The sequence below is a fragment of the Anomalospiza imberbis genome, chromosome 3 (genome assembly GCF_031753505.1).
Source record: "Anomalospiza imberbis isolate Cuckoo-Finch-1a 21T00152 chromosome 3, ASM3175350v1, whole genome shotgun sequence".
In the NCBI taxonomy this organism is placed as follows: Eukaryota; Metazoa; Chordata; class Aves; order Passeriformes; family Viduidae; genus Anomalospiza; species Anomalospiza imberbis.
This window is the reverse complement of record NC_089683.1, coordinates 66,401,808-66,428,020: the sequence shown is the minus strand read 5'-3', so window position 1 is coordinate 66,428,020 and position 26,213 is coordinate 66,401,808. Positions and strand designations below refer to the sequence as shown.

At 37.5% G+C, this 26,213-nt stretch overlaps 1 protein-coding gene across 7 annotated transcripts in view; it reads right to left on the bottom strand.

Moving 5' to 3' along the window:
* GRM1 (glutamate metabotropic receptor 1) overlaps window positions 1-26,213 on the bottom strand; it is a 179,368-nt gene that overhangs the window by 66,011 nt on the left and 87,144 nt on the right. For all 7 annotated transcript variants that reach the window (XM_068184885.1, XM_068184884.1, XM_068184887.1 and 4 more), the window contains exon 4: window positions 2,934-3,169. In XM_068184885.1, the coding sequence (XP_068040986.1) occupies window positions 2,934-3,169 (236 nt within the window). The remainder of the gene's footprint in view (window positions 1-2,933; window positions 3,170-26,213) is intronic.

The window sequence follows — 26,213 nt, the reverse complement described above, 5'->3', positions numbered from 1 at the left end:
GGGTGTGTTTTGTTCTCAGTAAGGACTAACAGAGCACTTCTGTAATACAACAGAGGTCATGACCCAGAGCTAGTCACAATGCCTGTTAATAATGTGCATGGACACCTGGGACCACAGGGGACTCAGTTTTTTCCATGATGCATGGCCCTACGTGCCTTTTCATAGGAATATTGAGGTAGGAGAGAAAGCTCTTAGATATACTGGAGATAATGTGCTTGATACCAGTACTGGTTACTGATTATTTTCCTAGGCTGATATAGAAGTGGCAGCAGTACTTAAATTTGTAGTACCACAAAAATCACATCATCTATTGTCACTTTTAATGGGTTTCAAATATTAGTGCTAATTGTTTATTGAGCATCATGGATTTTCTTCTTCAAATTTGTGTACAGAGATACTTAGTGAAGGAGGGGAGAGGCAAGAGACTCCTTTTTTTAACAGAGAGTTTGTGAAAAGTCCTGCCTCCAAATCTGTGAGAGATAAAGAAGGCGGTTTCTTGGCACTATCATACTAGACCTCCTTGGAGAGAAAGTCTCCACCAAACAGCTTTGAAGCTGCTAGTATTTAAAGTGACATTCTTAACCTTCCAGAAATGTCAGATAAAGATATGTTCACAGAAAGCTTTGGTGGTGCCAGACAGTCAGCAGTCAGATCTGTGTAGTTAAGTAAAAATCTGTCCCCCACAGATTTCCTGGGGACATGGAGATATCTTGATTCTGTAGGTATATCATTACTGAGAACGATACCTTGTGATGCTTCCCTTTGTTGTCTTGAGACTATGGATTTGTTTAGTTGTGTGTGATAAGCCTGAGGGTTATCAGTGGTACACCACCAAATTTAAGAGCTGATTTTTTTTCAGCTAAGCCTAAGAACTGACACATATTTTGAGGTTTCATGCAAAAATTGACAGCTTTCTAGAGGAGGGAAAGATGTCTGAATGCCTGACTTGACGCTATTAACTGTCAGAGTCTACCAATGTAGACAAATGCTTTTGTGTTTCATTAGTATTATCAGAATTTAGTGCTCCCTGACACCTTGAGAACCCAAAACACTGGGCAGGCATGTGATGATACCTCTTCATAACTTCTCCAGTGTCCAGTGATCTCAAACCTGGGAAATCCTGACAAGTTTGGGGTGATATATTTTCTAAATAAAATAGCCTCCACTAAGTTTCTTCCATGATTTTCTTAATTTTATTTTTTTGCTTAAGTTCAATTTTAGAGTCTACAGCAATCACTGTCTGAAAACTCACCTACACATTCTGTGCAGAAGTACCCCACGTTGACATTTTGAAGTCACCACGTGGGGAGTTCCCTCGCCTCTGATCCACCAGAAAAAGGGTGACTCTGACAGTTCAGAATCAAGTTTTTAGTTTCATAACCAAAGAAAGGCTGGATAACAAACTACTCATGTTTATAACAGCTGCTGAGATGTCTTGAAATTGAAGCTTTGTTCATCAGCATGAAATTTATTTGTGTAAATGGAATGAATAAAACCATGCGATTTTAAGTTTCTTTGCTTACAAAAGAAGGCTGTGCATTTTTACTGTACATAAATCACTCAATTCTCCTTAGCAATTTTTGCCCCTGTTGGCCTATATCAACTTCTTTGTCTGAGTTGAAGCATTTCTAAAGGAGATTAACTATTTACACAAAAAAATCAATATTTTGGTGAAGCCCGAAGTTAGTAATTCATTTGAGGAGAAATCAACAGTATAAACTCAATATGGATTTAGCTTGTCTGGCCTGCTATTAGTCCTCCAGCACCCAGAGAGTTCAGCCTGGCTGCCAGTCAGCACATCAGGCCAGTTTTAAGTCAGTGACAGCGTTTAGTGATGTGTCTCAATGGTGAATAGGAGAACTGGGGAGAAACAAAAGGCACTGTGGAAGTCCTTATAGGAAATATTACTGATGGAAAAGGGAAGAACTAGAAACTATGGTAATGCAGCTCAGAGAGCAAGAGAAGACCAACTGAGATTACTACTAGGGGATACAGGAAGTCAAAATGTAAAGAATATGACAGAAATTGATGAAAAGTAAGGCTTCATTAGTTTGGTTTCTAAGGAAATAACTTCCTTACTATCGAGCACACATTTTTGACTACAAATTAAATATTTGCAAACTACAAACAAAATATTTGCAAAAATCATTCAGCAAGTATTTCATAGAAATTTAATAATCTCTCACTTAATTTACTAATAAATTTACTCTTACTGAAATCTTTTAGTTCATCTTCTCAGATTCTGAATGGAAGAGAAAAACTGTCTTTGCACAGTTACATTTCCCTTGCTAGAGGTAAGAGTTACTTCCATGTGTAAGATGTTTTTTATGTGAATGCTATATAATAGAAACAAATTGTATATGTTTAATGGGTTAAGAAAAAAAAAAGGTAAAGCAGATGACTGGTCAAGTTTAAAATTCATCAATTTTCCTTAAAATTGGTTTTCTGCCATAATATTGTCTGTGAATTTCCTGATTCCTCAGTTGATCAGAAAACCTGACTTAGAAGAAAAAAATATAAATTTGTTCTTATTTTTGTTAAAATTTTATGGGTCTTTATCTTTTACAAGCCATATTACAAACTTGGGCACTCAGAATTAGTATAGGCCTGAAACGTAAAAGGGGAACAAGTCACTCTATAACAGAGCAGAACTAAAGAACTTGAGAGAAGGCTGTGCAACCAGCACCAGATATACTCCCACCAGAGCTGGGATTATTATCTGTACAATTTGAGGTCACCATCTTTCATTTCACAAAATAAACATATACCCTAACAACAAACATTTAATTAAAAACCAACTAACCAAACAAGAAAACCCAAACAAAAAGCCAATAAAAACAACAAGAAAAACCCAAACCAAAACCACATAAAACTTTTTGCCAGAGCACGGATTCAAAAACTAGAACAAATATTTAAAATGTTTGACAACTTACCAGTGCAATTCTTCTGGAAGTTGGGATTCTCTAGCGGGTGCCCTGGAATGCGGCACTGAAATCTGTGCTGCCAGAACTCGGGAAACCAGGGGTTGCGGGTGTTGGTGTCCAGCCGCAGCTTCAGGTAGTAGTCATCAAACGCCAGCACCTCAGGAGACTGCAGCTTGATAGTAATGCCTCCATTTGCTTCGGGCTCATAGCCCTCAATGACCTCATCTCTGTCTGCCCAACCATCACTGAAAAGAGGCAAAAAAACGCTTATTACACTAAGACAGAGAACTGGTTTTGAAAAAGCAACCAGCCAAAGGCAGACTGGCACCCTTGGAAAAAAGTGATTAATGGGGAATCTAAAGATGTAAAATTCAGGCAGAGAAAGCAGAGTGATAGCGACTTGTAATGAGCAGTCTGACTGATTTCATGTGGAGTCCTCATTAACTCATCCAGAATAATGAGGTTTTATCCTTGTCCTTCTGGAAAGGTTATTTAGGCATAGCTTGTGCTGTGATACCCCTGTGACTGAAGAGATTCTGCTTAATTTCTGCTGTCCTGTAAGAGGTGGAAACCAAGAAAATTATTGTTGTTAAATAGGAAAACAAGCCAGGATCCTGGATTTTTTTCAAAATAGACCTCAGCCTACATGGATCATACAGCTAGAAGAGCAATTCAAATCAAACATGTGAGAATTGCATTCTGTTGGAAGAGAATTGTGAGACTATTTGACCTAAGTAAAAAGAAAACCACATGCTATTCTCCCACTGCATGGGATTTGTGGTAACATGATTTTTTCCCCCTCATCCTTCTTCTTTTTCTTTTTCTTTTTTTTTTTTAATTAAGAAAGAATGGCTTTCTACTTTACTTCCCTGTTTGCTCATATGTGAGATACTTTTGAAAACTGAAGATAAAGCTCTTTCTTGACAACATTATTTCATGGAAATTCTATCTTAAGAGGTTTGAATGAAGTCCATTGGGCTTAGCAACTGAGCTTTAGTTTAGTTCTTTGGTTCTTTCTCTCCTTCTTTAGGAGTCCATTGATTTAGTGTCATTCTCCAGTTCTTATTAGCATCCCCTAAGAACAGTGCTTTTACTGTCTAATTTAAGTGCAAATATAAGTCAGCCATTGCTTAGTCTTAAAATGTGGGCATGTAATGAGAGAAATAGATTATTCTGGCACCTCAGATATAGGTCTATTGCACATAGAATCAAACCAGCTGCACTGCTTCTGTGAATAGCAAACAGATGAAGCACTTCCAGCAGCAAAGAGCTCAAGAGGAAAAATGCAATTCACCACTGAGAGAAGTCTAAGATTCACCCAAAAGAGGGTTGCATATTGAAATCCAGACAGACTGAAAGAAGGTCCTTGTTAGAAGCCTTTTACACACAGCCTTGACAGAAGTGTTGTGGTGCGGATCATTACCAGCTGAAGGCATTTATGAGACATTCAGCACAAATGTGCCTGGGTCTCCACAAAAGAAAATATAGATGATTTGAAGTAGCAAGCTCTGTCACAGTCCTGGTCAAACAGCTGTAAAGTGACTATGTACTGCACATGTGTGAGCTTTTGGTCCTCAGCCACCAGACTAAACAGCTGGGTGGTTTGGTTGGCATTCGCATTAACTGCTGCATCTCTGCTCTAAGCACCCAGAAAGAAAATGGCAGTTTTCCATGAAAATACAGGAAAACCCATGCAGTAAATTCTCTTCACATCTAAAACACAACAGATTCCTCTGTTATGGAGGTTATTTGAGACATGGGGCATCTGGCAGTGCAGAGTAATCAATACATTCCTTTCAACCTAGTCACAGGATCTCACAAAACACTATTTTAAGATAGCACTCCATGGCACCTTCAAGGCAGGATTTCTTCTTTGTTTCCCCCTTTACCAAGGCCTTGCAGTAGAATCACACAAAATTTCTGAGTTTACAAACTGCTGACAAATATCTTCATACAGCATGAGATACATGTGTGTGCCTGTTGCATTTCAAATGCAGGATTAAAGCAAAGAGCTGGGGGAGATGCAGGGTGTAGGTCACAGGAGGAAGACAGCGATTTTGGAAGTCTCTCTGTCAAGCTGATCCTGGCAGAAGCTGCTGGTCACTTCTTCCCACAGCCTGGAGTGCAGGTTACTCAGTGTCTTGTACCAATACAGCCCAAGTGATACCCACTTGGCTCAGTTTTGGCCTGACAGCTGCACTTGAATTGCCACAGGGGTGCACAGAGTTAAAAACCTACAATTTGTCCATCCCTACTCCCTGCCCCAGCAGACTTCCTGAAATTCTGGAGAGGGAAAGATGCCGTGGTTCAACATCTCTGCATCCCCCCACTCTTCACTTGTCCATATGCTGAAGACAAATAATGAAATGTACCATGCTCCCCCGACTACTTCATGACAGACCGTGGTCTTGTAATCCTGATCTAGATAACCTATACAAAGGTAAATCCATGAAAATCAATTTTCTGGATTTCACATAATGCAAGATGGAAATTTTTACTAGAGAGGAGAAAAAGACACAATATTTATTTTTTCTTATGTGGGGGAAAAGTAAGAAAGAGATCACTCTTACAGCATGAGTAATTAACTCCTAATTGCATAATTACCTCATTATTTGTCACAATGTTTTTAGCTTTCAAACGGTAGACTCAAGCAGAAACATGAGCAAGACACAAAAATTAAGTAAATTGAACCATTTTTTACAAGACCTTGTTGAAATGAGGTAGTGTCACCACTGCTTGGAATCCTACCAGACAAAAAATAGCTATTTATTTTTCCTCTCCCCTTCCCCAATATGTTTAGCTTGGACAATGGCCACATAAACTCTAAAGGCAAAACAGAGCAAATCTGCAACACAAGAGAAAGTGTATTTTGAGTTCTCTGATGGCAATTCACTGAAAAGTTCCCCTAAACTGGAACACAGATTGTCACATAATGTTTCTTTGTCTCTTTTTGGCCCCAAATATTTTTCATTCTCTCTTCAACTTCCTCAAATTGTCTGATAAGTTTTATCTTCAGCACAATGTGAAGAAAAAGCCCTTAATCAGAGAAAAAAGGTTCATAGGTATCGAAGCTCATATGGGAGCTTTGCTCTACTTTCAGTAAAGTCAAGGAAGCAAAGAGGAATCCTCTGATTTCTTAGGGCTTAGGGGATCCATGCCATCCTGGCAGCTGCAGGCTGACTGAGCTGAAATTTGCCCTGAGTGGGATGTGCAGCCCTACCTGCAGCTGTGGGAGGATTATTAAAGACCCAAGATCCTGTGATAACATCTTTCTGGATTCCTTTTTGCTGTTTATATACATGTCAAAAAAAGATTGTCTGAAAGGACTACACCCCTGGTGTCATATGAATAAATGGATAGTGGTCCAGAAGATAGTGGGGGGAAAAAAAGACATTTTTATTGCTGGGTAACTGCATGATCCTGATGGTCAGAAAACAGTGTGTCAGTGACAGAATCACAAGACCAGTAGCTGAGTCAACATAAAATTGAAATTTCATTTTAAATAGGAAGCACATACTATTCTTTTGTTGTCAGAACAAGTACATTCCACCTACCATCCTCCTTTCATCCTGCTGAATAGCAAGTGTCACTACACACAGCACTTTTTGCTAGCCTGTCTTTCTGTGCCTTTGCTACAGATTTCAGAAGGTGGCCCAATATCCATTACCCAGACTGCCATCCCTGGTAAGTGTCCATGCGTGTGACAAGCTAGCCTTGAAATGTGCTGGGTATCTTGTGCAACTGTTGATCTGAAGCTCTGTGAGGGAGTTTAAAGTGTGATGACAGAAACAGTGAGGGAGGAAAAAGCATGTGGGTGTCAAACTAGCAACCATTCTTTTTGCTCTTAGGAGAAAAAGAACAGCTTTTGTTATGGTTTTGTGGTGTTTATCACAGTCAAAATGGTCACTGATGCTCTGCAAGCTGCTCTTGGTCCAAGTCCCAGTCTGGTGGCTGACATTAATGATGCCAAATCCAAATTTTAATGCTCACTCAAACAAAAATCAGGTGGAAAGGAAAAAAGCTTAAAGCTACCCCAGAGGATCAGAAGTCCTAGTTCCCACTATCACAGATGGAATTTGAAGAAACAAAGCTTTTTTTTTTTCCCAGTTTACTGTTCTGTTAATAAGTAACAATGGACATCACTGAATTGTGGCTTAAGCATCTTAGCCTCCCTGTGTTTTCTGATCTGCAGTCACATATATTCTTGTGACTGAAACACTGGGAGAAATGGAATGGATTTCCAATTTCCTCTCCTCTTCCAAGCATGAATACTGTCAGCTGCTCTTCACAAGGGCTGATGAGACAACCAGCAATCAGCCTTTCTATTTTCATCTCTTCAGAGCTTAACTCTTAAATGATGCAGCACCAGCTCTGCTCTGCTTCTCAGCACAGTGCTCAGAGTTACTCATCCAGCTACTTTTTCCAAACAGGAAAACCCACTAAAGTAAACACACTATTGTTTATGAGAACTGCTTTCCCTGTGATTATTGTCGAGTTAGTATCCTTTCACAGGCAAAGAAAATGAAACACATTTGTTAGTCACGGATTCTGACTGGCAATTTGATCCCTGCACCCTTGAATGGTTTGATCTGACTGACCAAAGCTATAGAGGGCAATTGATTTAGAGTCCTCTGACTGTAGAGCTGCAACTCCCTTTGCATTAACTGAGGTTATGCTTTCTTAAGAAGTTTTCATTCATTATGAGACATTTTCTTTCTCTATGGACAAGTTATAAAAGAGAAGAAATTAAGAGCAAGAAGCCCTTTTAAATGCTAAATGAATTATTGCTGCAATAATCCTTCTGCCTACAGCAGATATTCTTGTCATTATAAAACCAAATAAATCAATCATATTAACATAATTTATATCTCTTTAGTTTCAAGTATTCAACCGTTACAGTAGCTCCCTGCAGATATCCCATTCAAACAGGGTGGCAGGGAACTAGGTGACTGTAACAGGCTCAGAATCTACTTTCTTGCCTTGCCTCCTTTCACAAAACTAAAGTCCATGTCAGTACACCTCCCCTGTCATGTTAATATAAATCCCTGCAGATCCCAGTGCTGAATTCCCTCTTGCCACACTCTCAAGGCTGCCAGCTGGCCTGCTGTTCTGTCAAACTTCTAATGCATTTAAGTATAAGGACAGCACCACTCAGAGAATTCAATGTTCAATAAAGTGCCATGACATTTTGTTGATATGCTAATATCTGTATTTTTAAATACAATTATTTTATGCTGGATTATACACATACATATTTTTAAAGGCTGATTTTACATTTTATTTGGAAAGTGCTTTTTGCAAAACTATCTTTCTGTATAGTAGTCATATGCTGCTTTTTTAGAGGCTCAGACACTGCATATGTAGAAGTTTTTCAAAATACTACAAAACCCAAAAAAGCATTTAAATAATTTGTTATTTGATTCTGGCAAATACCAGTGGTCTCAATTTCCAGAGCTGGTCAGACATGGAAGCCTGCAAATTTCACTTTCTCACTTTATAGAAGTCTTTTATGACAGCATCCCACTGGAAAAGTCTGCACACATTCTCCTGCCTGCATGCAAGAGTTGTATACTTCCTCTTCTTTACTGGCAGAATGGATGGAAACAGAGCTCAGCATAAGGCCAACCCAAAAAGTAGCAGTGTGGCAAGTGAAATAATTTCATAGGAAAAAAAAAAATCAGTGTTGCCACTTGCTATGATCATAGGTGGCAGAATCGGGCACAGAGTTACTCATGAACAGCCCTGTAGCTGACTGCTCAGCTGCTTTTTTCTGGGAATAGATTTTGCTTAAGAATTCTTTATTTCACCAGCCTGATGTGAAGAAAAAATTACCTTATTATGTAGGAGGATGGGCCTATTCTCTAGCAATAAGGAGCACTACCAAAGGTACTCAGTGTCTGTGTAATACATGCCTTAAACAGAAGATGCCATGTAAAGAAAATTGAGGCTGTCCAATAGTCACAAGTCAGCAACTCACAAAGTGACTTTCCTCCTTGGGCATATGCATTGTCAGTCAATCCCAGCAGTCAGCAATGTCAGCTAAAGGGTGCTGATCATTACTGCTAATGAGTATTGTTGCAAACATGGGAAACAAAAGGCCATTTTTTGCACTTGAGCTAATTCACCAGAATTACACACTTGCATTGAAGGGTGGGAGACCTTTCTTTAGCTGCCAACCAGGAATTTTTAGAAAGCAAAGTTTTACTTTTACCTGTATTATTATTGTATATTCCTAACAACATTAGGAAATTAATCCCATGGCTAGAGACAACCTGTATGTCACTGCTGGCAAGAGCAGGCTGAAAGGCTGTGTACTGTCAGTCTGTAACCTGACGCCTGCTGACAACTGACTGACCTCCTCAAAACCAGAAGAATCAAGTTCACTAAATTTTCTTAGCTGAAAGGAAGACAAGCAGGTGATAACATGCAATCATAGAATGACTAAAATGAGTTGAAAGCATGGGAATATGCACACTGGAAGCATGAGAAGAAAACTCCTGAAGCTCCTTCTGGGAAAGCTTTAGAAAAAAAAAAATCAAACAGAATATCATGCACACACCAAAGAAGGTACAAGAAGAACATTTGGTGCCAGACTGTGCAGATTTTAGACTGAGAACTCACACAGCACTACTAGGACACTGTGGGCTGTAAACCCCCCATCAACTATAGACTGAAGAGCATGTCAAGGATCCGAGTGACAGAGGAAGAGATGGGTATGATTTACCAGTTAACCCTGCTCCATTTGAGACAACTCTTTGTACCCATTGTGGTTCAGCTCTAATATCCTGCAGGAGGTGCTATGTCATGAGAGAAATTGAGATAGGAAGTTTAAACAGTTGAAAAGTAATTCCAAGGCCACTTCCTGTAAGTGATTCGTCACATTTCTTGGTAAAATTTCTGTTCTTGTCAGGTTCTGCTTCATGACATTTCATACAATATTTTTCACTTCCCATTCATGATTACTGAAGGCTCACAGTCACAGTAGCACATTTGTTATTATATTTCACACAAACAAAAACTGTTGGTAAGGGCTTGAATCTTATATTTAGTCAATCAGAGTTTTGTTGTTTTTTTAATGAATGACACTCTGTAAAGAACTTAAAGTTGGTAAATGACAGTTCACAATGTTTCGAATTATCATTATTCACTTCCATGTGAATGTTCAAAGTTTTTGCACTGTTCATTTAAAAATGTAGATTATAACCTTGTGGACCATGATGGATTGTATTTCACAAATATGTATTTACAAAGGTTTTAATTATCATATGTGGTGCATATATTTGCATGCAATTTGCATAATGTAATTTCACTGCCTATCATGCAGGCAATATCTTGGAGAGTCTTTACTGTGAAGACCCTTTTTATGTTTGGCATTTTTAAATGTAGCTGGTGCTTTTATGCAGGAAAGGTTTTACCATTCTCAAGGGTGCACAATGCTGTATATCTTGGAAAATCAGCAACCATTCATGTATTCTCTAAGGCAATGGCTGATTTTTCAAAAGGGATGCACATGCTTTAACCACAGACTGACAAGTGGATTAAATCCTTGCTCTGCATGTTTGAAATTCATAACATGAGGCATCATGAAAGCACAGTATCTTTTCCAAATGGAAGCATGTGTGTAGAGAAGAATATCTAATTTTAAACAAACACACACAAATAGGAAACTTTAATCTTAGCATCATGCCTCATCTAAGGTGCTCCTGGGCTCCAATAACACAGAAATACAGAATCACAGAATAAGCTGAACTGGAAGGGACTCACAAGGGTCATTGAAATCCAACTCCTGGCCCTTCACAGGGCATCCCAAGAGTCACACCTGAAAGAATTGTCCAAACACTTCTTGAATTCTGTCAGGTTGGTGCTGTGACCACTTCCCTGGGGAGCCTGTTCCAGTGCCCAAACACCCTCTGGTATCCACCAGATATCCAGTGCCCAACCACCCTTTTCCTGATATCCAACCTAAACCTCCCCTGACACAACTTCGGCCACATTCAGAGAAATTGAAGATTTTTACCATCTTATTAATACACATAAATGTAAAAACAGATGTTTAGCCTTGCATCCCTGTACCAGTTCCTGGGGATTTTTTGTATCCCCTTGCTACTGCTTTGCTTTGATATATGTGCAAGAAGACTCCACTAAAAAATGAATATGGATAGTAAGGATACGGTCATTCCTGCTATAAAGAGCCCAACTGTAATCCCTTTTCAGGATGGATAATTAGGAAGAAATATTGCTGCTTGTTCTTCCAACCTGTCTCAAAGTTAAAGACTGAGGTCTTTTCTCTGCAACCATGTAAATACTTCAAGGGGAATGGAATCATTCCTGCCTCTACTCCGGCCAAGTACAGTCTTGTGGCTGGATCTGAAGAACTGGAAAGAGTGATAACATATGGAACAGAAACAGTCTGGAAATACATGGAAAGATATCTATAGATATATATAAATACAGGAAAGATATCAAGTAAACACAAGTCCCTCTTTGCTCCATGTCACTCCATCAGACCTTGCTGGATGCTTGGATCTTAATTTTTTGCACTTATGAAAATAATAAATCATAGATGTCTTCCCTACCCACAAGCAGAAAAAGTGGAAGCATAGTTCCTTTCTTCCCTTCTTGCTTTGTTTTTGAGGTCCTGCTGAGGAACGAGAAAATAGAGAAACATCTTAATGAATGGAATGGATGGAAACATTAATGGAATCCCAGTTCCATTTCCATACAAACCATACTTTTAAAATAGCATGAATTGTAGCCTTTCGATTTCTCCATGATAGTTGCTTACTTTCACAGGAAAATCCAAAGTTTCCCTTTAGGGTTTATATTTTTAACTGATTCCCTCAAGCCACCACTTACTGTAACCATCCCATATTATAAGAGTTAAGAGAAATACACAGAATTTATAGGCATTTTCTCAATATAAATTAAATTTCAAATACGAAGACCTAAAGAGTACGTCCCATGTCTTGCATTAGCTTGCCATGACTGGTTTGCATATAAACTATTTTTCATACCTGCACAAGGTTTCTGGAATGCCTTTTCCACACTCATGCTTGAAAATGGAACCTTTGTTCAGGAACTGCTTTTTGCTTTGCTAGCCCTTTAATGAAGCTGTGTCTGCAGAGGAACTGGCAGCTGAAGGGAAGAGCCCATTATCCATTCCATACCAACGTGTACTAAAATGAGCTTTGAAAGTCAGATTGAATAAAATGAAGAACAAAAGAAGTATGATTAAACCCATGATAAAATCACAAAGCTCATGAAGATATTAATCAAAGTTATCATATATTAGAATATCTCCCTAAATGACTGTTTCTACCGAAACTATTTTAAATTTGTCCTCATCTGCCATTCTCTCTTCTTCACATTCTGCGCATAATTGAACATCCAGATTACTATGAATGTTTATGAATAATAAAATTTCCACTCAAATATTTATAGGTCATTCATTTGAAATAACATATTGATATGGGAAATATCAAATTCATATTATGCTAGTGAGTCTCCTAAGCACCTAAACCATTCCAGTGAGAGAATCAAGTAATACTTTAAGGTTTGAATAAATAAACACAAAATAAATAAAATTATTAAACTTCAATAACCTACTAGCACATAGTATTGTATTGTCTCAGTATAGAAAAGCTCATGCACTGCTAGGAAACCAAGAAACCAATTAATAATTTGAGTAATGAATTCACCTGAAAATTAACCAATCTTTTAATGAACAATTGCTGAACATTAAACACATGTAATACCTTGAATTTTTTATAACCCATTTTGTTCAGACAATTCTATTATACTTGACCTGAAGAAAATGTTAGAGAGCATTTTAAAATGTATAAAAATATTATTGATTTACCTTTCTGCAATTACTGATGTCTTAAAGTTGTATGTGTCTATTCCTGTAGCTATACATTTATGAAATAAGAAATTTAAGAACAGTCTTATGCTTGTCTAAACCAAATTTAGTTCAACACCACCTGGCTAACCTCTACACCTTAGAGTTCCTGCTGCAGCAAGCAGAGCTAGAGTAGGACAGTAGCAGTCTTTTAGGCATTTAGGTCTCAGATATCCAAGTCCACATTAAAACCAAAAAGGTCCTGAATATAACTGGAAATTATCAGATATCTTTCTCAGAGGAACCTCTGACATGTGCCATCTTGTTTAAATGTACTTATTAAAGACCAGATCACGAGTTTATCATTCAGATTGTTCAAGTGTTATTCCTTCCAGGTGTCATGCTGGCATCACTGAGAAAGCTAGGATTGCAGATACTCACTGGCATAAGGAAAAGGTTCACACAGGCTCCTTCTAGCATGCAGAAGAATGTTATAATATAGCATCCCACAGTAACCTCATTTTGGAGCATGTGGAGCATGGAATAGCCATAGTGAGGTGCATATTTAAATGCTGAGTTTGCCTGCATCAATACCTGCCTACCCTCCTGACTATCTAAGGATTGGAAAAATCAGCTATTAAAGCCTTTTCCTTTTAAAATAATGATTAATATGCAGACTTACTGAAGTGTAAACATAAGTGAAGATTTACTAAAAGTCATAGGTTTTAAGTTATGCTAATCAGAAATTTATATTCAAGATTTTATAAAAATATTTAACACCCACTTATTGGCTATAAACAATAAAGTTTTTGAACAGGTGTACCTTTAGAAAGAGTAGAATGATTTGCCAAAATCTTGCTCACACTAAATGTATTCTTACAGGTACTTGAAACATGCTTAAAACTACAGAAGTAAGAGTTTCATATACTTTTTATATGGTCAAAGCCAAACTCAAATTAAGTAAATGTACATTGAGGAAGCTACTGACATTTCATTAGACTAAATAAAATACAAAAATGCATCAAAGTCACAACTGAGAAGGCCTCCATTCTTCAAAGTGCCTAATTTACCAAATCACCAAATTAACACACAATATAATCAAATTAATTTCAAAATGGACAAAACAAATATTAATCCTTGTTAGTTCTGTACTAGAGATTGAGAAGGCATCTTTTTTTCCTTCTAAATCCCAAGTTGTACGTGAGTGAATTGGAAGATTTCTTCTAGGCAATATGTTTGGATATCTTTTCTGATATCAGATTTTTTCCTGATGGAAACTTGTCTTAATGACCATCTGTCCCAAAAAAAGATGAAGGCTTTGCCTCTGATGTAGAAGCTGTGTTTGTACCCTTTATTTATGCAGTCATGGAATAATTTATGTTGGAAGAGATCCCTGGAGATCTTATAGCTTAGGAAGATAGATGGTCCATGCAATCTCCTTAAGAATTTTGTCTCATTCCTGTCATTTTCTTTGATCATTAGAGTCATGTAACTTTGGAGACAACAAATCTGCTACTATAAATTAAGTTTTACACTTCTACTTAGGAAGATAAAACTTCTTTTATATTTCATTAATCTATTGACCCCAGAGTAATCAGTGTTCCTAGGATCAAATTCTATTAATTAGTGATGATGTAACAACTTACTAATGGAAAACTGAAGCAAGATTTTTAAAAATAATACCTGATTTTGTCTGGCTTTTGAACAAAGGCACAACTGTGAAAAATTAACTTGAGTTTCCTCCTACAAGATACAGTGAGAGAACTCTTTGCTTTTCCTTTCATGAATCTAGACAGAGAAGAAGAACGTGCATGAACCAACAGAAAACACGTACTTGTCAATTGCTTCATGCAGTATTGGGATAGGCAAGGAAATCTGAAAGCAAAGTGCAGAAACCTGTCTTGAGTAAAAATGTTGCATTTATGGACAAGGAAAGGTAAAAGCCAAATGGAATCAACTAAAGCCTGTTGTCAGGATGCTGCACGGGCCAGGTACTCCTTGGGGAGCTGGGAGCTGAGGGGGAGCCCCGGGCAGGGCTGTGCCAGCCAGGGCTCAACCTATCTGTGGTCCAGGCTGGGAGAGCCAGGGATACCCAGATGCTATGGCCAGGTTCAGCACCCATTCTGCTTTCAGCCTTTTGAATGACTTTTAAAATCTCTTAAATAGAGATGGGAGACATTGCCTGCTTAATGTTTCTGTCCCACAAGTACAACTGCTACAGTCATGACAAACATGCAACATGTCCAGGCAGAAGAGAGACTGGCCCTTGGGATAACAAACCAGACCACTGTCATTTCCTGAAGGTGAAAAAGAAAAGGAAATTCAAAACATGGAGAAAGGGACAAGTCCCCAGTGTTATTATTTCCTTTTACTCTATGGCTGAATGATACACAAAAGGTTTAGAATCAATCTCAAAAGACCACTCACAGAAATCTACTCTACCTCTATCAACAAGCTCTGAAATAAAATTTTTAAATCCATATTTATACATGACAATCAGAGAAAAACAAGTTATTTCTAGGGAAGCATTCAAAATAAAAAAATACTTGCTTATATTCATCCATTGAAATACCAACAAAACCTACAGAATTTAACCTTAAGTAACATGCAAGTTAAGAGAAAAGAAACAAACAAGAAAAAAACCAAACAGAACAACAAGAAGAAGAAAAACAAAACCCCAAACATAACAATGTGGGGAGGAAAAGGAAAATAGCCTTTTCAATAAAATACTCCTGTAGGACAAATACAAAAACAACAGTCTGAAACACTGAATAAAAGGACTGCTCCTCACAAAAAGGTAGAAGGGATAAAGGAGAGGAAAAAAAAATCGATGGAAGTGGAGAGAACCAGATAAAGAGCTCTAGATTTTTTGTATTCTGTCCTGTGAGTTGTAAGTGAAGGAAGATTGCACAGTTGGTACTACCTCAGGAGAAACCTGGGATGTGATTAAAAGCTAAACAGGCAGAGTGCTTTCATCTGCTTCCTGCTGTCTTAGGACAAATATTTGAGTTTTCCAAGTCCCCTTTAACCTTCTACTGGTGGCCACCTGTGCTTAGTTCTGTATGTTCCTCTCTACTTGATTTCTGGTGCAATAAAACTCCTTCTTTCCCATCCCAGTGAGAACAAAAGCATGGGGAATTTTAATGTGCCCACTCAGGAGGAAAGGAAAGTCCTATAGGAGCCTGAGCGTTGAGGACCCAGTAATTCTACATGGAGCAAATTACTTATCCCTTGTGAATACCATGGTGTTGAGTCTGGATCCTCTAACTGTGATCTAGTAACACCTACTTATATGAGGGATACAAAAGGAAATGAGATTGCTCAGGATTAGCAAACTTCAGTCAGAGAAATGAAAGAATATGAGGGTAGTATCAAGGTCACTTCAATCATGATCACGGTGCTTTTCAGAAAGTCCATGGTAGACAGAGGACACAATGGTTGGGAAAGAATGCAGATGTGTCAGTATTTTGAGGGTCTTCAGGAAGAGTGTATAAATACAGATATATAAAAACATTGGCAAGGAAATAATTTTTTGAGTTAATGATTTTTTGAATTAAAACTAAGAGAGAAGACAGAGGGGGAAAGGAAATATAGTAAATTCCTACATGGCAGTCAATGTAATTTGAAATATAAGCAATTCATAACCTATTCAATACATATTAATCATATTTCCAGTTGTAGGAAAGGAAAAATATTTAATGCCTCATTTGACATATATTTAGGAAATTATACTAATCAAAAGAAGAGGGGAAAAAATGAATACAGTATCTTTATGAAATAACTTTTTTTTTTTACTTAAGAGGGAATAAAAATAGAAATATTCACCAAATTAATCATTACTTAAAATCAAAAACTGCTCACTAACTAATTAAATTTTTTTCTCAATTGTGCAGTGAACTTCCCTCTGCAGTTGCTATTGGGGGAAGAAGAAGGAGATGGGAGAGCTGTGCAGATGTGAAACCTATGTGTCATCTATATAGCAACCACAGATAAAAGCTAAAAGGGAATTTACATGAATGGGAATAATCTCTATTTGCCAATCAGTTTTCACCTGTCCTCTAAGTCTTCTTTGTTGTGATATAGGGCTATGCACTCTGTCCTGGACAGTGGCCCCCACTATGGCCAAGCAATCCTTTGCCACCCCACCCTTTTCTCTTTCTCATCTCCTTGTCTGTTATTTCCCCAGTTATTCTTCCTTTCTACACTACACAATCTTCACCCTTTCACACTGTCTAGATAATGGGACTTCATTCCATGAAAGCCCGTAGATATCGCCATGATTTAAGTGTCAGAGGAACATTAAACTTCTCAGCCACTATTTTGTGCATGAGAGGCAATATCTGTGCATGGGCAGCCATTGATTGCACACTGAACACTATATTTTAATCCCTACTGAAATGCTACAAGTAGTAGGATGCTGCATCAGTTAAAAAGAATTAGCTGTGAAAGGCTGGCATTTTATTAGTGGGAACCACAAAGCTTTGGCAGAGGAAGAACAGAGCTATCCCCGGAAGTCCAACTCAGTACAAAAAATGAAATTACTACAAAATTGTTATTCATTTCCATCAGCATCAAGTTTAACTGTGCTACAAGACAAATAAACACCACTAAAATATAAATGCATGTTTGTATTCTGAATAACAATTTTAAAAAATAAATACATCTGTTTAACAAAATTAGAGCTTGAGCCAGTATTTGTCACAGAGCTACTTGAACTGTCTAAAATGTAGGGGGTAGAACACAGTAACACTCTTACTGTGAATTCAGTTATTACTTGGAAACTATATTTTTGCATAGAAAACAGAAGGGAAACAAACTATATCTTGATGATAGAAGTAAAATATCACACTCAAAAAAAAAAGATACCATTCTGTCATATTCTAGTCATGTATATATACGTTATATATGTTATGTATGCGCACCATATAATTCTGCCAGCCAAGAAAACAGGAAGGCAATAAACAATTCTGGGGGAAAAAATGTAATTAACAGACAATGAACGTAATATTTACTAGGTCAGTTTTTTGTTGGGGAAGTCTCTACCTTAGGGCTCAAAAGCTGTGGACATAAATGAATTCCAGCTTAGGTCTGTGTTGCCTAATATCCAAAGAGAGTAATGACTTTGTTATGTGTCTGTCTAATCAATGACCAGAAATAGCAAAGATTATTTTTAAGGGCAGGTTTGACAGAAAAGTGTGTGGTGGGAATTGGTTTGATAAGACAACCTTTTAAAATGCTATATTCAGGAAATCCCTAGAGAAGCTCATACCAGTATTCATTTGACAGCCTTCTCTGTAAAAAATCTTTTTTCTCTTTAAAGAAAATAAAAATAAAAGTAATGAAGCTCTATAAGGACAGATTTGATTTCCTCCTTTTTTTTTTTTTTCATGAAATCACAAGTCTAATTTACCAAGCCTGGAGGTTTTTGTTATATTGAAACAGAAGCTCATTTAAAACCAGTGAGCTCATTCAACAATAATGGAAATATAGACTGCTGCTCCATTGTCCTCTCTGACACCACCTTTACCACATACCATCTCATCACCATAAACCAACTAACATTAGCCTACGTTGGTCATTAGCTGCTTTGCAAAGAACTTTCTGTTTAATAATTTATAAAGAAAAAACAATACCAAGAAAAATTACCTCTTTTTACTTCTTCAAAAAAAAGGCGAGGAAAACTGACTATCATACAACAGTAATTTATTCTGCATCCCAACTAAAACACAGTACCCAAAACCAGGATGGTTCATCCTCAGAAGTGTTGCAGTGTTGAAGCATTTATTATTGACTCTTCACATCTTCAAGTAGGTTGTCCCTGTCATTTTTACATTACCAATAAACCAAATACCTGATGATCACAGGCTATAGTATTGTAAGACATGTAAAAATTACAATATATTGCAGTACACAGTATTTTCAGAGACTATTTAGAGCCTTCATTGCTTATATATTTCATTTGTTGAGGCTTTCTTTGAAATCATGAGAGTTAAGCAATTGCTTTATATTAAATTAAAATGAAGATTCTTGTGCTGATGCATGCCTCCAGTAACTAAAATAGAACAGTAATACAAAAGAACTCAAAAAATTAAAAAAAAATAAAAAGGCAGGCTGCTCTGTCCCACCCCTCCAAGGACAGTGAAGCACAGTTAGTAAGCTAAGTGCATACATGACACTAGGGCTAGGAGAAACCACAGTGTTTCATTCCACAGTTTGCTCAAGTCAATTTCCCAGAAAATCTATTCACAAATATCAGAAAATATTCATGCAAGATATACCTGCTGCACAGTACTTCACTGACAATATAAAGTCATTCAAAATCCATCTTAACTTTGTATCTTCATAGTACAAAGCTCCTTGAGTTCTTAGACTGGTCCTACAGGCTCATGACAGTTTTGTAGCCCAGAAGGACAGACACCAGCTACTCCTTAGTGTGATACTAAATCCCTAATTACTCAGCTTCTTAATGTCAGCTTTTATGGGGCATGGATCTGAAACAGTCACTGCTATCCTGGCATTACAGAAAGAAAATAGCTTACAACATCCCGAGAATGTCTGGGATAATTATGGGTATAATGTCTGACTTAAAAAAAAAATAAAGAGTAAAATTATTTATTTTCCCAAGTTGAAAAGAAAACAAAGGGTTTATTTCCTCTTGAATCAAAAAGTCTTTGGAACCAAGAGTGCATCTGAGATATAAAATGGAAAAAAATAAAAGGAGATGGAAGTATTATTAGTGATTGGGTTTATGCTTCAGACTACTGGGACTTGCTCACTGCTGCATGATGGAAAGTTTGAAAGTTTGCTTCTAGTTTCAAACTTCATATCTACATAGAAATACACCCAGAATTCTTTTCATCCCCTCCTTTTACATGTTCTTGTCAGAACTGTATACATACAGCAATCTTCTTCAACATGCTTTTACACTAATTTCTTTACATGCAAAACATAAATTTGAATCTTTCTTCTGCCTGTTTACATCCTTGGCATTATTTGCCTCTTTGTTCATTTCTACATTTGATTTCTTTCTCTTATATCAGCAGCTATGTGTGCCATGTCCTTAAATACTTTTGCTTGTGTGTCTCATCTTCATTTGTCTTGAGAAAGATTTAAGCAGCAGCTAGTTTAGTCATTTTAAGCTCATTATTTCCTATCTATATTCATGAGCTTACTTCCTTCCCGCTATTTATTTTTTCTTGTTGTTATTGTATAAGCCTCTCTGAATTTTCTTAACAAACCAGCTATCTCCTTTTACATAGGTTATAATTTCTTTTCTTCACATACGGTTCTTGTTTGACTTACTAATATATCCCTCCACTTGGCAGGAAACAGGAATGCTCAAATAGCCAGGCTGAAAAAATCATATTCTTCTTTATGCACAGTACCTTATTGATATACATTGCTTATACACATTTTGAAAAAGTTGTTCTTGTAATTTATATTGCAAGTTCCTGGAAGAAAAAGAAAAAAATATCTGCCTTTGGAATTTCAGTATATAATTTGAAATAATGCAAATCAGAAGCAGTGCTTCTAATGTATATCCGATTTAATCTTCAGGCATATGTATATTACTTACTACTTTAGGGGATATGAATCCTGAGCATATAACAGTTGTAGAAGTATTGCTTTCTTTTAGTAAGCAATTTTTAAAATCCCTTTTAGCCTTTAGAGAATCTAACAATTTTAATATTGCTATTTCTTTATATGGTTATGTATGTGTTTGAACACATATTCCTATGCACCTGCACTTAATGAAAAATATCAAAAACTCCTTACCTATTTAGTGTAGTTATTTCCTTCTTTACAGACCCTCTGCTCCCCAGCTACACAGAGATCTCACTGCTCAGCTCTGATCCTGTTAGCTTTCCCAGTACCAAGTCCAAGTCTTGGACTCAGCAGGAAAATCACCATACTTCAACAGGTGCCAGCACATGTGCTGCCATGCCTCTACTCTGTTCAAATGGATTTGCTCTCATATGGGAGGTGGAAAGAGAAACTACAAGACATTATTTCTGGCAGTGCATCTCCACCACACAACATGCCACAGCCAAAGCCGCAGACTTTAAACCATCTCGGTTCCCACCTCTGTCAACTCAAAATATACATTAAACTCACCATGAGTGCAGAAAGGTCTAGGTTCATAGGGGAATGGGTAGGAGAAGATAAAAAATCTCTGAACATTTGCATCTTAAAATTTTGAATACCTGGTTGAAGAGGTATTGCACATGGGAACTGGGAGATCACCATCTTAAATGCCTGGGGTTTGTGAATCTAGGTCTTTGTTAGCATTAATGGCCTCAAAAATGATTTGGAATATTTATGCTTCAGAACTTTGATCAAAGAGATGAAAAGAACCCATTAAGATAGTGCTGTGCTCAGGAGGAAGCCCAAACCCTCTCACTCACAGTCAATTTCTCTTTCCTGAGAGAGACAGAAAGCAAGCTGTGGGCTTTTGTGGAGCTGTTGACTACTTGGCATTTTCACAGCACTTAGGCAGTGCAATTCAGAGATTAAGAGAAACTGAGAGGTCAGAAGGTGGTGGCAAGGGAGACAATCTTGGGCAAAGTGATGATCCAAATAAGGTCCATTTCTGTTTACGTTATCTCTAACTAAGAGTTTGTGCCATTGTGCATGCCTAGCTGTGGACAACACTGTCCCTTTATAAATGACAACAAAAATGGAGTACATCTGGCTGTTCTGGCTTCTGTCACGAGGCTAGCAACGTGTGTTAGATCAAGAAAGCAGCAGCCACATGTGGCAGCTACCAAAGACATGTTATTAGGACATGGAAGCGTAGGGCATTGGTTACACTGGCCTCCTATGACTGAGCACTGGCATCTCCAGCTCTGATAAGGTTGGCTACTGGGTAGATGTGCATGTAGCATGAAGTTAAATCAGTGGAACTCCATTATAGGACCAATTTGCAGTGTCTTGTCAGTACATCTTTTGGAACATATGTTGGTTATCTGATATGGCTTTTGTCTGGGTTACTCTTACATGTGTGTTTCCAAGCCTTGCCTGCACATAACAAGTCCTGTTGCTTTCCAAATTTGCACTTGTTCCCAAGGTCTGGGTAGGTAACTTTGAAGGTGCTTGTACAGACTTTGTAATGGGACAGAATCTTTGGGTCAGTTTGTAACAGCAAAATATGAGGGGCACTCCAAACAACAGAATCAGAAACAAAAACACCTAGTGGAAAGTTCAGTACAATTGAGACCTTATGATGTGAAGCTTAAGTAGAAGACTTCAATTGAAAACAAAAATTAAAACAACTCAATTAAAATCAGTGTGAAAAAAATATTTTGGCCCAAACTCAATTTAAAACATGCTGCAGCCAGCATGAGAGGCAGAGGTTGTATGTCGTGGAAGAGTCCAGAAAGGGTAGCATAGGAGACCAGCTGTCCTTAGTGTATGAGTGTACAGGCCATAGATCCTGTTGCTTTAGAGATCTCTAAGCTGGAAACAGAAACTCAACCATTTAGTTAACAACTGGCATGAGATATTAGAAATGGCCTCTCAATAGGTACCACTACCATGGAAAGAAAATCTGCCTTATCTGTTGGTGTTTAGATCTAAGAGAACAAAATAGATCAAAAAAAAGTTCCATGAAGTGAGGCATTATTTTTTCATTAACTTAAATGTATAGCTGCTTTGTTTTTACAAATCTCCCCAAATGAGCGGAATTCAAGGCAAGCCACATTCGATGCACTATACAGGAGGTAGTAGTTTCATGGACTTCCTTTGGATTGAAATATATTCCCAAGAATTTTCACCAAGTGCTACATATTTCTTGAAGGAACTGAATCTATTGAAATGCACAGAGATGATGTTCTGACTTTTGACAGTACAGCAACAGAACATCACAAAAGACTAAAAAGTGTGTTCGACAGGGCTATGAAATAGGACCCAAATTATACAATAAATGTAAAGCTTCAGGCTCCAGAAATATTTGAAAGAAGGCCTAAAGAAGGCAGTCACTTCCTAGGTATTGTAGACTTCAAAGATGAAAAGACAAATGAGTGTGCAAAGTGGGAGGGATGGTAAAATCTGTGGGAAAATTCATGCCAAACTTGACAGTCTTTATTAGTAGCTGCCAAACACTTAGAAGAGCACAATGCCATTCAAGCTTGGACAGAGACTTTCAAAGTTACAGGGTTAATAAAGTTCCTATTTTTAAGTATTTTGATAACAGTACACAGACCTAGGCATTTTCAGATGTTTTGGAAAATTGCTGAAGGATAGAACGCTTACAGAATAGGCTGAATACAGGGCACCTGTGATATCAGAATGCCCCTATGCTTTAGCAGAGGAAGAGGATAGGTGAAAGCTTTACATATTCACTTACAGAAAGCTGCCAATAGCAATAACTAGTCACACAACATTGGTACTCAGCAAATGTGTCACTGGTTAACTGCAAAATAGAGTGGGGTTTTACCAATTGCAGTTATACTGCTTGAGAATATATAAATGAACCCAGAATAATACAGATAGAGACAAGATGAATTCTCACAAATAAAGGTGTATTTATGGGAATAGTAACAAAAAACTCTGTCTCAGAAGCTATATTGCTGGACTATTATTTGTGTTACTATAATGCTACATGGAGAAATTTGTTCCAATTTTTTCATGGGAAGAATTAAATCTGCATTTGCCAGATACGTCCTAGAAACTACTAGATCTTGTCCTGGCCTAGCACCTGATAGGCAGCAATCTCCCCAGCATCCATGTACAGCAAATCTGCATTGGCTACATTGACCAAGCTTTGTGGATATGTTGTAATTGACAGGGATCAGGCAGCTGTGGAAATGTGAATCTGGTTGGATTCAAACAACTCTGCAATTATTATACAGTCAGTTCTCATTCAAAAATACTGGGAGATGAAAAATTCCTTTGATCTGTGCAACAATTTTAACTTTTTACCCGACATGTAAGCTGATTTCTCACCTTGCTGGGACTAGAGTCAATCAGAAGTAGCTGAAACTAATAGAACTATAGTACCATGTACTAGAAAAAAATTGTATCAGGACTTATAACTATGTACAAAATTGGATTTGTTTTAAACTTTAGAGTTCCAAAAGCTTTTGGACATGAAGCTTTACATGAAACAATACAACAGGATGGTATTAGCTCCCAGCACACTGCTGCACTCATCATTAACCTGCTGTCTAGTCTGTCTCTGCTCAGGTTAACCCAGAGCCCAGGGGTAGCACAATGCAGGAGATTGTTATTGGAAGACACTAAAAAGACACAGGGCTAGATTAAGAGGCCTACTGATAGTCTGCTCTTTGGGCCCCATCAAGCATTTAAAACTCCTTTCTTTCCCCTATGCATAAAATTTCCTTTGTGGAGAATGTATGCCTAGGTTACCTAGAGGATACTGTGCTGATGCAAATATGTGTCAAAGAGGAGAGATACAATGATGTTACCTTGAGAAAATGTCTATACCCATCTTGAAGAACTACATCACTTCTTGAACTAGAAAAGAATAAAACGGAGATGATAAAAACAGCAAGAACTCAGAATTTAAAAGAATGTGTTGCCTTAAAAAAATTAGAGAAGAATCTAGGTCAGTGTTACTTGTAGCATCATGAAAAATAGCAACCAGACACACAAAAAGGGAAAGACAGGAATAAAGGCTTATTGGGCATTGTCAGGACAATTAAATGTCAAAAAAACCCCATTGTTCATAAAAGATCAGTGATAAAAATACCATCCCATAAAAGTTGAAAATAACAAATTAACCTTACAGGAATAAGTGTCCCATTTTTATGGATGCGACCTATAGGATGAATTACTAAAATCCTAGCATGGGTAACTGAAAATTAGAAGGACAGCATGTAGCTATAAGTGAGTATGTACTGGACTAATAACCTTAAAATACGTGACTGAGGAATAAGCCACAGAATAAGCCATAATCCATTTAAAAAGCTTTAGGTATGAAAGGACAGCAGTAACAGGTAGAATATCCATAAGGTGATGCTATATTTAACGATAGATGACATATACAGCAAATTAAGAGAAAGTAACTCTTGCAACCTTTTTTTCCCCTTACAAAATAAAATTCAAAGACTGTTTGTGACACTTAAAGATATCGAGTGATGGCTGTAATGAAGTACATGTAAGGAAGCAAACTAAAAAAGACAAGTGAGGTAGTGGATCAAAACCAAATAAAATTAATTTCACAAATTCATCATTTGAGCCAATCAATAGCTGTAGTTCCATATCTTTCAGAGATGTGAATATTTCTTCTAAACCAAGGTTTTTATATTCCTCTAGAGTGAGAACCTAATCATTTCCATTCTCTCTTTCAGCTGAATCTTTAAAAGCTTATTTATACATGAAAGAGCCTGCCTAATTTACTTCTGCTGCTTTTCAGGGGATGGTTCTGAGTTCACTGTCTTAGAGGTATCTACAGTCCTATCAGAAAACCAAAAGTTTTTCCTGCAGACTGTCAGGAGTTTGAAAAGACTAACCAAACATCTAATTATTGTGTTAAGGAGGCAAAGCCTTGTGCTTTTAATCTGAAGAACATAGATTGCAGAGACTAAAACCAGAATTAAGGAATGTAAACCTCTGTTTATTTATGTTTTCTTAGCAGAAATTCTAGGGACAGGAAGACAACTCTGTCTGAGAAGAGGAAAAAATTACAGTGTGTAAGGATCTACTGTGCCCTGCCCTGACCTAGGAAGCATTACCTTAGGTTCAAAGGTACTGCATAGGTACCTAAATCTAGTCAATGAAATGTGAAATCAAAGATAAAACATGCTTCAGATGAAGAGATTCCTGAAGGAAACTCTAAAATAGTCTGGAGTAAGCATGGAATGTGTGCATGTTAACAGTTACCTATGTTTAGTGAAATTAATTTAAAGCACACAGATCACCCACACAAGTATATCCAAGATGCTGGGGCACCATATGATTATTCATTCACTCAACTTTAAATGGAACTAACTTCCCAGAAAGCAAAAGTGTGAGGTCTTGCTAGAGACAGCTTTAGAGTTCCTTCTATCCCCTTCCTTCACCTATTCCCAGATAGAGTCTTATGCTGAACCCTATTCTGAACAGTAGTAATCACTTTGCTGAGTGGTGCAGGGAATCACAATGAGTTTCAAGACTGCACTAATTTACTGTCAAGGCTAAAGCCCTGTCTGAAACATCAAGGACCAAGCAGCAAATAGCTGATATACATGGCAGTTCACTAAAACCTCTGTTAGCTGTATGAAAAAAGCCCCCAAATTTTTGAAAGATGCTAGCAGCAGAGTTTGAGGATACAGTTATACAGTACTTCCTTGGATTAAAGTCTACTGAAATTATGTAAATATTACCTGGCTATCAAAGCCCTACTGAAGGAAAAGGAACTTTCCAGAATCTATCCACATTTGATTGCAAATATAGCAAAAGGAGTGCTCTTTTCTGACAGATTATAAGCAGATTTACAGAGACATGCAAAA